The 12,455-nt window shown below is 48.3% G+C and overlaps 1 protein-coding gene across 7 annotated transcripts in view; it reads left to right on the top strand.

Annotated features, from left to right (window-relative positions):
* The window catches only part of ABL1 (ABL proto-oncogene 1, non-receptor tyrosine kinase), a 165,366-nt gene extending 153,189 nt beyond the window's left edge, over positions 1 to 12,177 (top strand). For all 7 annotated transcript variants that reach the window (XM_006128365.5, XM_075905754.2, XM_006128369.5 and 4 more), the window contains 5 exons: positions 1,143 to 1,327; positions 3,504 to 3,656; positions 4,250 to 4,339; positions 4,682 to 4,846; positions 8,466 to 12,177. In XM_006128365.5, the coding sequence (XP_006128427.3) occupies positions 1,143 to 1,327; positions 3,504 to 3,656; positions 4,250 to 4,339; positions 4,682 to 4,846; positions 8,466 to 10,165 (2,293 nt within the window). In that variant the 3' untranslated portion in view covers positions 10,166 to 12,177. The remainder of the gene's footprint in view (positions 1 to 1,142; positions 1,328 to 3,503; positions 3,657 to 4,249; positions 4,340 to 4,681; positions 4,847 to 8,465) is intronic.
* The last annotated feature ends 278 nt before the right edge of the window (positions 12,178 to 12,455 follow it).

The following is a 12,455-nucleotide window of genomic DNA, read 5'->3' on the forward strand; positions in this document are numbered from 1 at the left end:
TGCTGTTGTAATATTGTAGTTCTCTCAGAATGTAGCAAGTGAACTACAAAATGTTTTGCAGAATCCTGTTTGCATGCTTGTGCGCTTCATTTCCCATTATTGCTGTTAACCCAAATACCTTAAGAAAATAGTAGCTTTCTTCCTTAAAATCTGCCACACCCGCAGTCTTCTGCCCAGATATTTCAAGGGTGTCATCACAGTTCCCATCCATGGACTCAGATGCTGGACTATGACCTTATTGAATGAATCAGGCAGGAGTAGGAATGAGATTATAAAGAGGAGTTTTTATTTACACCCACATTGTAGAAATCAACACTGATATGGGGATATTCAGATCTTGACCTGACAGCTTAACGAACCTTTGGTAAAATGTACTTTTTTTTAATGAGTTCTGAAAATGATGTTTTAAAGAGTAAATAGAGTGGATCTTGCTTAGATATAAAGTAGACTTGTTAGCTAATGGAATCACTTTCTAACAATATGTGATAAAATCTGGTGGGTTTTACAAAATGCATTACTAGCAGAAATGCTTTCATGTACTTTCACAATTTTAAATACGTAATGCATTTTGACCATATTAACATTATACAAAAGCTAGTGACCTGCAGTCAGTGTGTCCCTCTCACACTGGTACATAAATAGAAGGAAGATTTCAGTTGATTGTTGCCCACTGTTCTGCAAATCAGAATCCTATATATGAGGCACAGAGAGTATTCCATTATCAGATTTTCCTAGATTGATTGTCTTTGTTGACCACCTTTGACTATCCAGGCCCTCAGGATATACATTTTGTAGTTGGTGTCAAAGCCTTTGCCAGAGGTTGTAGAATTGTACCTCATCATCATATACCTAGTGATTATTTTTATTCTGACAACAGCAACTTTCAATAAAAGTCAGGGTTTTTTGTTTGTTTGTTTTTTCTAAAAAAGGGTTTGTTTTCTGGACCCTTGCCGAAGTATTATTTGCTTATATTCTCTCTTTGCAAAGTTAAGAGAACAAATAATCTCCTCCTTTGTACATCTCTAATACAAAAAAATGCATACAACATTTTGGATTTCTTCAATAGTAAGCAAAGTCCTCTCTGCTGCTAAATGTGTTGTATTGTGAAGACCTCATGGTTTATTTCTTGTCTATTTTCTTAGGGATCTTGCAGCCAGAAACTGCCTTGTAGGGGAGAACCACTTAGTGAAGGTGGCAGATTTTGGTCTGAGTAGGCTGATGACGGGTGATACATATACTGCTCATGCTGGAGCCAAGTTCCCAATCAAGTGGACTGCACCAGAAAGTCTGGCTTACAACAAATTCTCCATTAAGTCTGATGTCTGGGGTAAGAATTTACATACATACATGCACATGACAGATGACAGCTTTTTTCTTTTCTGGCTATAAAATCAGGACATTAAAAACTCTTTCTTCAAGTATATCCCAAAATGAGGGTGGCTGGTGGCTGAAACTCTTTGGTGTGTGATCTTGTCAGATCTCACAAGCTACTCAGATGTGGGCTGCTTCAGTGTTTCAGTTTGAGGCCTAGAAGGAAAACCCAGGTACCATGCACTTTTAGTAGGTTAGGACTTTTCCTTCTGAGATTTCAGTCCTGCAAATACTTAAATTCATACTTAACTTCATGCACAAAAGGTTAATCCTCACATGTAAAAATTAAGCAGATGCGTGTTAGCAGGATAGATGCTCGAGCCAGCGCTGAATCTTGCCTTTGCACAGTACTTTGGGGTATTATGCTGTTGAAAGTTACAGGCTTTGTAAGCTACTTTTAAAATGAGACTAAGAGCCTGAGCTGTTTAAACATAAACTTTATGCGCCTAGTGATAGCCCTGAGCTCATTTTCATACATTTTTTAAAGGATTCTTTGAATGAGTTGAGAAGCAGAGAGAAAACTTGAAGACATGTTGATTCACTTGAAGAGTCTGGAGTACTTTCGATAAAAATAGACAGCCTGTATGATATAGCCTAAGTCCATCCATTTTGACTCGCTAAATTCCCAGTGCTCTTTCAGTCTATCTTGAAGTTTTATTCTGCTGCTGATCATCCCAGTATCTAAGGGGCAAATTTTCAATGTCTAAGTGACTTAGGAGTCCAAGACCTGTTTGCATAAGTGATTTAGGGATTTTGGAGTCAGTGGCACTCAAGTACTTCTGAGGATTTGACCCCATGTGCCTTCCACGTAACATCAATTTGGCAGCAGTGAAGTGCCCAGTGGCCTTCTGGCTGGTCTCCCTTTTCATCTTCCAGAGAGCTCTGCTTGGAGAGGGTTGTATTCTTTGGCTGTTGGAAGGGGATTGTTGATGTGAATGTTCGGGTGATGGTGGCAGAGCTCTGGGTACAGTACTATTGGATAAGGTATTGATTTTTGTTTTTGCTGCCTGTGTACTGTTGCTATGAACCACTCTGCAGCTATGGTCCATCAAAGATTCTACTGTACTTTGCGGGTGGTTGGAGGGATTCCCGTGTACATTTAAATAATGTGAGAAAAGGTACTATAAAAATATAAGGTGACTTTGAATTCATAATGGGCTGAATCCTACTCAGTAGTAGTTAGGGCCTTGTGATCTGGCTCAAAATAAAGCGAGCCCTTGCCGAGTCACTCACAGCAATGACAATGGGTGCAGGAATTTGCAAACTTCCATTCCGCTGCCTGAGGACACAATTCAGAGATGCTCATGGAAGTGCCTGGCTTAAATTGCCTTTGGTTGTTTATCATGTAATAAGATGTGATTTCTGTACTTACGCAGGAGTGTAATTGCCTTCTCTTCGGGCTAAAAACAGAATACAATGACGGAACTAATTACATGCAGGTTGTTGAATTGGTGCTGGGTCTATCCAGTTGTACTCTGAATCGCAGTTTAGTTGTCTAACCATGGGGCGCTTTCATATCCTCATCACAGTCCAATACAGATCAGACACCCAGGGCATGGACCTTAGTTTTATTTGGCTATGGTACCTTCTGTTACTTTCCTTGTAACCAAACTGTCTCACTTAGTACTTGCCTAGCTGGAAATTATCACAGTGAATTCCATCACAATGTTGGGTCTGCAGCTTCTTGCTCCATATGTCTTGATGCTTCTAGAATGGGGGCAGCGCATAAACAGTGAACTAAGTGAATGTGGGAGCCCTAAAAAGAAAAATGGGGGACAAAGATGAGTAGAGCTCTCAGATTTACAGAGAGTCTGCAGAGCAGCAGAGAAGGCATTTCAGTTAATCCACAATGGCGCCTCTTAATTGTGCCTTTAACAGGACTTGAAGGATATCAAGGCATTCAGGTTCAAGATAGCTGATACATAAAAAATTAGTCTAATTCTGTCTTGTTGTTTTGCAGGAGACTTGTCTGTGTTGATGATAAAGCTGGTTAGATTACGTTCATTTCCAAGCTGCAGTTGAGCGTGGAATCTGAGCTTGTTTACGTGCCAGAGAACAGAAAACAAGCTTGCAAGATTTTTGGTTTGTTTGTTTCTCTTTAAAAAGAAAGTCTTTTTGCTTCTCTATTGCAGCCTTTGGTGTCCTGCTATGGGAAATCGCAACGTACGGCATGTCCCCTTACCCTGGAATTGACCTGTCTCAGGTGTATGAACTGTTGGAGAAAGACTATCGCATGGAGCGACCTGAAGGTTGTCCTGAGAAAGTCTATGAGCTCATGAGAGCATGTAAGTCTTCAAAGCTGTAGTAGCACTATACAAGGGTATGGTTAAACACAGTGTGGCACAAGGAGCCCGTCTTAGTTTCCCATTTAACATACAGCACTTGGTTACAATCTTAAACTCTGCTGACCCAGGAAGATGTAAATGTTTTGAAGTCACCCATTCTTGGCTTGGGAGCATTTCTTCTCTACTTGGAATGGAAATTGTGCTGATCTTGGGGGAAATGGCGTTAAGTCATTTCTTTGGCCCGTCTTTCCTGGGAATCTAAATTAAGGTTTGTGCCTCCATGTTTGGCCCTAGGATGGGGAAGAGGGTCTTGTTAATTGTCTAGGGGACAACTTTTCTTAGTCCCCTTGGCCATCAGGATGTCTTTTATGGTTGATTATTTGGAGGTGTTGTGTAGGCATAGCTCCCATTGGTGTCTGTGTGAGCTGAGCATGCCCAGTGGCCTTCAAATCGGGTTGCTAACATCTAAATCTCAGCTCCCCAGTCTGTAAAAAGGGGGCTGATGACATTGCACTAGCTTCACAGCCACACTGTGAGGCTTAATATATATTTGTAAGGCTTGTAAGAAATTCTGAGGAGTAATATTCTTTCAGGCTGGCAGTGGAGCCCTTCCGATAGGCCCTCGTTTGCTGAAATCCACCAAGCATTTGAAACGATGTTTCAAGAATCCAGCATATCAGACGGTAAGACCACTTGCTCCATTCATCACACTGTGTCTAGCAATGGGAGAGATGGGCTAAGTGCATTGCAACTTAGAGCAATACGCTATCTGAACATCCTCATGCATTTGCTTTGCAGTGATGCATTGTAACCTTGTACGTTCCCAGTGTACAAAAGCTTGAGCGGGCACGGAGCTGCTTGTTGTATTATTTTTGTTATCCACAGGCCATCCCCCTGGCTGAGTCCTCTTCCCCCGGGTGCTGCCAGCTTGTCTTTTCCCCTGTTATCCCTTTAGAGCTTAGTATTTTTACTTTTTATTGCCATCCCTCACTTTCCTTGTGACCGTTCTTTTCTTTGCCTTTCAGAGGTGGAGAAGGAGTTGGGGAAAAAGGGAATGAGAAGCGTAATGGGTGCCGTCCTCCAGGCTCCAGAACTGCCGACCAAAACCAGATCGTTCAGGAGAGCTGCTGAAAGCAAAGATGCCAGTGAGAGTGTGGAGATGGGGCACCCCAAAGGACAGGCAGAAAGTGGTATGTGCTAGCTACAGCTGTTCTTCTCCCAGGAGACAGACTGAAATAAAATGGAAGCCCAAATCCAGAGAGAACATGGGGAAAGATGTGCCTAGTGATAGGTACCAGCTCTCTGGCTATGTCCTCTGCAGTCAGGCACTTCTCTTCCTAGGTTCACTATGGGTTTGGGACTCAATTCTCTAGCTCAGTGGTCATCAACCAGTAGATCGGGAAGCCTCCAGCAGGTGATCCTGACTGGTTTGGCCAAGAGGCTGTCAAGTGCTGGCACTTCAGCTGCCCTTCCTCACACTGCTGCGCATCTCCTGCCCTTTGCCTTGGACCTGCCCCTTCCCCTGGGGAGCCTTCTGCTTTCTGCGCAGGGCAGGGAGGGAGAGGAGGATGCTGATGTCAAGGTGCCCCCTCCCATTCTGTATCCTTTCTCCGCGGAGCAGAGAGGGAGCACAACAGGACTTGGGATGGAGAACATTTGCTGGTTGCTTTTGAGAGTGGTACAAGGCCAGGGCAGGGGTGAGCCTGCCTTAGCCCCACTGCACCACCACCCAGGAGCTGAGATAGGCAGGGCCCTGCTGGAGCCCCCAGCTTGAACTCTTACCCCAGTCATTAACCCCCTCCTGCACTCCGGGCACCCATGCATCCAAACACTGTCCCAGAGCCTGCCCCTAGGACCCCCCTCCTACATCCCAACTGCTTGCCCCAAGAGCAGCTCAGAGCCCCTCTCACACTCCAGATCCCTTAATCCAAGACCAGAGCCTGCACCCCAACCCTCTGCCCTAGCCTGATGAAAGTGAGAGAGGATGGAGTGAGCAGGGGTGGGGCTTCGGAGAAGGGACAGGAGGGAGGCGGGACAAGAGTATTTATATTTGAGGTAGAACTTGGATTGCACTTAAATTGAAAAAGTGATCTCGTGCTTAAAAAGGTTGGAGACCAATGCTCTATCTGCTAGCGCTTCTTGTAGCCTGCTAGCACTCAGTAGTGCCCTGGGGAATTCTGAAGTGCATACTGCAACCCAGGAAGGGGGAGAGCTCCTCTTTGTGTTAGATCTGTATCTCCTAGTTTTCTAGTTGGTTCAGGGTCTGATGCAGCCTCTGCCGTAAGTTAGAGCAGCCCGGAGGGCTGTTTTAGCTTACAGCTGCTGCCCAGCAGAGCAGGGCCAGAGCACAGAATACTCTTGACCACACCCTCTTCTTCACCCTGGTATCTCCCTAGGCCAGGAGCTATCAGAAGAATAGGGTAGGACTCCCTGTACTGTCCTGAAGTTGCTCTGTGCCGGGGGAATTCCCAGCAGACAGGAATTGACCTGGGAGCTAGCCCTTTTACATCCCCAGGGTGGTCTAAAGAGGCTGGATCACTGCTCAGGATCAAAGCTCTGGTATGTGCAGTACAGACTTGCTTGTGGGAAGTATTTCTCCGCCATACCAAGTATCTGGTTTGAAACACTGACGGGTATTACTTTTGGCAGAGATCAAATATAGTTTCAGCAAGGGACACTGAGGTATTTACAGAATCTACCATGACATTAAACAACCTTTCAGTCAGTTTCTCAAAGCGTGCAGTTTCCATTTTGAGACAGCTGAAACAATGACAAAACACCAAGCATAGGCAGCTAATTTGTATCCAGAGCATTTTAAAATGCAAAGCTTAAAAAATAAAGAACTCAATAAACATTTGATCTCTTGGTCCTTGACAGCTCCTGTTAAATGTGCCAGTTCAGCTGTCCCGTCGGGAGTGAGCAGCCTGTTCTGTGTACTTGGATCTCAGAGATCTTTAATACACCTCCAAGAGAAGAGGTGCATATGCACATGTGCTACATGCATGAGAGAGGCCACCTCTGAAATTCCTCTTTGGGGCGGCTTTTAATTTAATGCAGGCGCTTGGTGGTTCTTCTGGAGAAGAGGAGTCTTGGTGCTATCTCTGAGCCTACACGCTGTGTTTACTGTGCATCCTTTTTACAGTAGGTACCTAGAGTACCTCACTTCCCATCAGTAGCAAGTGCACCGTGAAAAACATTGAGTTTAAGTCTTTGATTATTGAGGTGTTTGCCCCTGGGAGGGGATGTTAGAAACCTGAGTCCTAAAAAGTCTGTTCTGAAGACACGTCTTTCATGTTTGTAATGCTGTGAGCAGAGGAGCTCACATGCCCGTATCTGCTCTCAGGAAGGGGTGTCCACTTCCAAGTAATTTTAAAAGCCCTTTTTGCTAACCTCTCTCCAGGTTAGTTCGGATATGAATGGTTTAAATACACACATCCCAAAAGTGTGACATCGCAATCCTGAAATTAACCTTTTTTCCAAGAATTCCTCCTGTCTCTCCAGCAGGGTCTGACCCCCCCAGGATAATTTCCAGTATATGACTATGCAACATCCTCTTCAGTCCTGCTCCATCTCCCCCCCTCTTGCTGCCTACTCAAGCTGTAACTGCATACAACCCCTGAAAGCTCCCGCCCTGAATTGGGGTGCTGTCTGAGCACCCCTAGTCTAATGCCTGGCCTGTGACCGAGACACCCTGTTGTTCAAATACTGGGACCTTCAGGGCTCCCAACCAATGGATTAACCCCCTAGTCGTTTTCAGGTATGTCTCCTGTGAGTGGGAAACGCGTCTCCCTACTCCTTTACAAGCAGCTCCATGGGAGCCAGCTCTTTCTCCGTTGTGCAAGGCGGCCTGTCTTCACAGCGACATGGGGCCCAGCTGCTGCAGTGACCTTGACTTCTCCAAGTGCCATGAATGCTTGCGCTCTCCCGAGCAGGCTACCAGAGGGGGCGTTATGGGCACTGTAGGGTGACCAAGCAGGGAGAGGAGTATATGGGTACACACTGAGGTGGCCAGATTGTGAACCATGAGCTGAGCCACATTTTACCATTAAAGCAGAGGTTGCGGCGGCCTCCTGCCTCCATTCTCCTCCCACCAGACTGCAGGCGGGGGGCGGGAGGGGGAAAGGGGGCGAGAGAAGGGAGGGGAGAGCTCAGGACCTCAGCCTTACAGCCAAGAGGGGGGGTAGTGGAGTACATCCACCAGGGCTTGGGGCTTTAGCACAAGTGGAGCGGAAGCCCCGAGCACCAGCCCACAGCAGATGTGCTGCGCCTCTCGAACTGCTGTAGATCCTCGCCTGTGGCTCGGGGGGCCAACCAGTTTAGCCACCCAGTACAGACAAACCCTTCAGTCACATGGGAGAAAACAGCAAAGGGACCACAAAGGAAAAGCTGACCCTAGTGTTCACTTACCCTCTCCAAGGCAGCAGGGCTAGAGAAAGACCCTGGGTTAACGTCAGGAATATGAGGGTTAATGTGTGTGCGTCTGAATTTCAAGTGTAAATTCTTGTCTGTTTGACTTAGTCAGAGGCCTGCTGGGGAAAACGCGGGGTGAGGTATTCTGGCAGCGCTTCCCATAAGCACTCCCCACCCCAAGAGTTAGAGTGCAGAGCTTCTGCACCAAATCCAGCCATGGCTTCTTCTGAGGTCTCTTCCAGTTCTATGATTCTATGATTCTGCTTGCACCAGGGCTGAACTTGGCCCTCTGTTTTCAGGGCTTGCACCTGCCCGAAGGTGCTGCACTGTGACCCCCAAGGAGAGCAGGCCATTGTATTTCTGTACGCAAAGCTGAGACCAATCTTTTGTTCCTTGCAGACCCTCCGGAGCACGAACCTGCTGTTTCTCCCTTGCTCCCGCGGAAAGAAAGAATTGCCCTGGAGAGCAGTTTAAACGAAGATGAGCGGTTGCTTCCAAAAGACAAAAAGACCAACCTCTTCAGTGCCCTTATCAAGAAGAAGAAGAAGACGGCCCCTGCCCCTCCGAAACGGAGCAGCTCCTTCCGGGAGATGGACGGCCCCTCGGACCGCAAGGGTGGGGGCGAGGATGAAAGCAGGGATGCCAGCAATGGAGCCTTCATCGCACCCACTGCAGACGCCATCGAGGCCTCCAAGTGCCAAGGCCCGAGCAATGGGGCTGGTGTCACTAACGGAGCTATCGCTGGGAACTCGGTCTTTTTGTCCCCCCACCTGTGGAAGAAAACCAGCAGCATGACGGGCAGCCGGCCGGCAACGGGGGAAGAGGAGTGTAGTTCTAATGCCAGCAAGCGCTTCCTGAGGTCCTGCTCAGCATCCTGCATGCCCCATGGAGCCAAGGACACGGAGTGGAGATCCGTGACGCTGCCCAGGGATTTGCAGTCCACGGGGCGGCAGTTTGATTCCTCCACCTTTGGCGGGCACAGGAGCGAAAAGCCAGCCCTGCCACGGAAGCGGGCGAATGAAAACAAGGCGGATCTTGCCGTCAGGGGGACGGTGACGCCCCCTCCACGGCTGCTGAAGAAAAACGAAGAGGCAACTGACGATGTGTTCAAAGACCCAGAATCCAGCCCTGGCTCCAGCCCGCCCTCTCTGACACCAAAACTTGTCCGCAGGCAACCTGTGAGCGCTCCTTCCTCCAGCCAGGCCCACAAGGACGATGGCAGCAAAGCCAGTGCCTTAGGTTCCACTGTGCAGCCAGAGCAAGGTCCTGCTGTCAGACCCAGCCCTGCTGGGGTTGTGGGTGCGAGCAAGGCTTCCACCGAGGAGCCAAGGCTCAGGCGGCTCAAGCAGACTTCTGAGTCATCGGGGAAGGACAAGGGGAAGGTGTCAAAACTGAAACCGGCCCCTCCACCTCCCCTCTCCTCAGCTTCCATTGGGAAGCCTGGAAAACCATCCCACAACCCCACCCATGATGCAGCAGCAGAGGCAGGGGCTGGTACTAAATCTAAACTGTTGACTCAGGTTGCAGACCCCACTAGCAGTGATGCCGCCAAGGCAAACCAGCTAGGGGAAGGGGCAAAAAAGCCTGTGATCCCCTCCGTACCAAAGCCACAGTCCTCCACGAAGCTGCTGCTGACCACTGCCGCCCCAGCCCCCTCTTCTGCACCTGCACCATCTGCCCCAAGCGGGGACCAGCTGACCTCCACAGCCTTCATCCCCCTCATCACCACCAGAGTCTCCTTGCGCAAAACCCGCCAGCCTCCAGAGAGGATAGCCAGTGGCACCATCACCAAGGGTGTGGTACTAGAAAGCACCGAGGCCCTGCGCATCGCCATCAGCAAGAACTCTGAACAAATGGCAAGCCACAGCGCCGTTCTGGAGGCCGGCAAAAACCTCTACACATTCTGCGTGAGCTACGTGGACTCCATCCAGCAGATGCGGAACAAATTTGCCTTCCGCGAGGCCATCAACAAGCTGGAAAACAACCTTCGGGAGCTCCAGATCTGTCCAGCCACTGCTAGCAGTGGCCCTGCGGCCACGCAGGACTTTAGCAAACTTCTCAGCTCAGTGAAAGAAATCAGCGATATTGTTCAGAGGTAGCAGGAGCCAAGAAATGCTTCTCTCTCTCTCTCTGTCTCTCTCTCTTCTATAACGGACCAAAGCCAACTGCAAAGAGGACAGCTGAAGCGCAATGGCAAACTGACAGAGAACCCAGGGGCCTTCAGTACACGGATGTGCAAAAGGCCCAGCCCTACTGCCTCAAGTCGGGTGTTCCCCAAGGTGCACTTTTCTGCCGTTCACCGACGTGCCCTGCATCTCTCCTACTCAAAACCCTCTGCTCTGTGGAGTTCTTGCCCTGTGGACTACAGGGCTAAATGTGGAGATCACCACAGGCCTTTTTCTAGTGTTTTATTCTTTTGGACAGAGCTTTAGGTGGAACCCGGACTGATGGCTGTTAATATTCTGCCTTCCTCCCTGGAGAATTCTTGTTGCAGTTTCATTCCCTCCCCTGCCCCCATTGTGCATGAGGATGAGTGTGTAAATAGCAAGATATGCCCGGCTTTCCTGGGGGCACAACGTCCCCTCCCCCACGGACAACGTCCCTGACACTAGCCCCACAGATTTGGGGGTAGGGAGAGTTAATGAAACGGACCGTTCTGAGATATGTTTACAAAGGCCCCTCTGTGGTTCTGTTGGTGACCTTTAGCTGCTGGCCAAGGGCGCCATGTTTCCTCATGCCAGACTTTAGAGCCCTGATGAACGGCTGTGGGCTCAGACGGACACAGATGGTCCCTGTTAGCGCAGGGGTGCACAAGCCCATTTGTGGATCTCTTTTGGTAACCGTAAAGGACTGGTGCTTGACGGCGTCTGCTTTAGAGGAGGGGCACAGCTGTGCATTGCAGAAACACGGCCCTGCAGGGCCCTGCTTGGGGGCAGGGCAGGCCCTTTGTGAGCGCAAGGAGCTGACGCTGAGGCTGCATTGCTGAGAGAGGCGGCAGCGGGGAGGGGGAGGAGGGTGAATTGGAAGACACCACTGTGCCTCCGGGAGTGGCTTTAGTTGAGTTTGTGCATCCCAAAGGGGCACAAGCTGCTGCCTCAGTAGCGCTGGTACTTGACTAGGTAAATTTCCAGCCACGTCACTTAGGAGAGCCACGTGGGAGCCATGAGCTCTGAGAAGGGCTGCGCCACTCCTGGCTGCTCTCCCGCAGGCCCTGTTGGAAGAGGAAGGTGGGACATGACGAGCCCTTCCTTTCAGCCTTAGCACTAAGTCCCACGGCAGAGCGGAGCGTCTCTGCCTAGGGCTTGGAGTTGTTCATTTCATTCCAGGAGAAACATTATTGGTTCTGTCCAGGGTTCAGCAAAGCGCAGAGAAGCCTGTGGACACCTGTTGCCTTGGGTGCACTTCCCAAAGGGGTTGTCTAAGGAGGCCACAACGTTCTGACACAGTAACTCCTAGGCAGCCTTTCCCACTTCACTTTGCCCTTCCCAACTAATCCAATGGATTTGGGGACTAACTGTGACTCGCTGTCTTATTGAAAGGACATGACTTTAAGATGATTAACAGTGCAATTTAACTCCTTTTAACTCTGGACAAGAGAAGAAAGCAATCTCTTCCCCTCCTCCTCCCCCATTCTCCCAGTCTTGCCTGTGAAACCCTACCATGTGTATCTTGAACACTAATCGCTTCGGATTATATTTTATTTTTCTCTTCTGAACTGTTTTGTAGATGATTTTGATCTTTTCTATGTTCACACCATTCTGCTCTCACAGATCTCTATGGCTTAGCATGTGACACTCAATACACACACAAAAATACCACAGGCTGCCTTTACAAAATGCAAAAATACATGCAACAAAACAGTCACAATCAAAGTAAAACAAAAAAAAAAAACACAAAAAACCCATCCCTTGGACTATCTCTTTTCTGAGGTACTGTTTTAACTTTGTTGATAACATATTGTGCCACTATATTATACATTTGTATCTCAGTATTACACACTTTTGTAGACTCTTGTCTTTTTTACTATGTGTAAATAGCTCTGTCCTTCCTTTCTGTAATACCAAAGGGGCTGTTTCCCCTTTATTTTGGTCCAATACAGATTGTTTCTGTACGTGGCGGCGCTCTCTTGTTTTTCTTTTGGGGGGGGGGGGGTTATTTTTTAATTCCAGTCGCTCTTACATAGTCTATTTAAAATGTATTTAAAAAATCTGTGTCAAGAGAAAACACTGGTGCATTGGTCCATTGACAGGGCTCTCTCAACCTGGATGACCTCTCTCTGGCACATGGTGCGAGCTCTCACGGCACCCTCTGTGTGTGAAATATATCACAAAGGCCTTTCTGCTCACCGTGCTGATCAGAACTAGGGATGTGAAGGACTAGTCAACTAGC

This window comes from Pelodiscus sinensis, chromosome 23 (genome assembly GCF_052426305.1).
Source record: "Pelodiscus sinensis isolate ZL-2025 chromosome 23, ASM5242630v1, whole genome shotgun sequence".
NCBI classification, from domain to species: Eukaryota; Metazoa; Chordata; order Testudines; family Trionychidae; genus Pelodiscus; species Pelodiscus sinensis.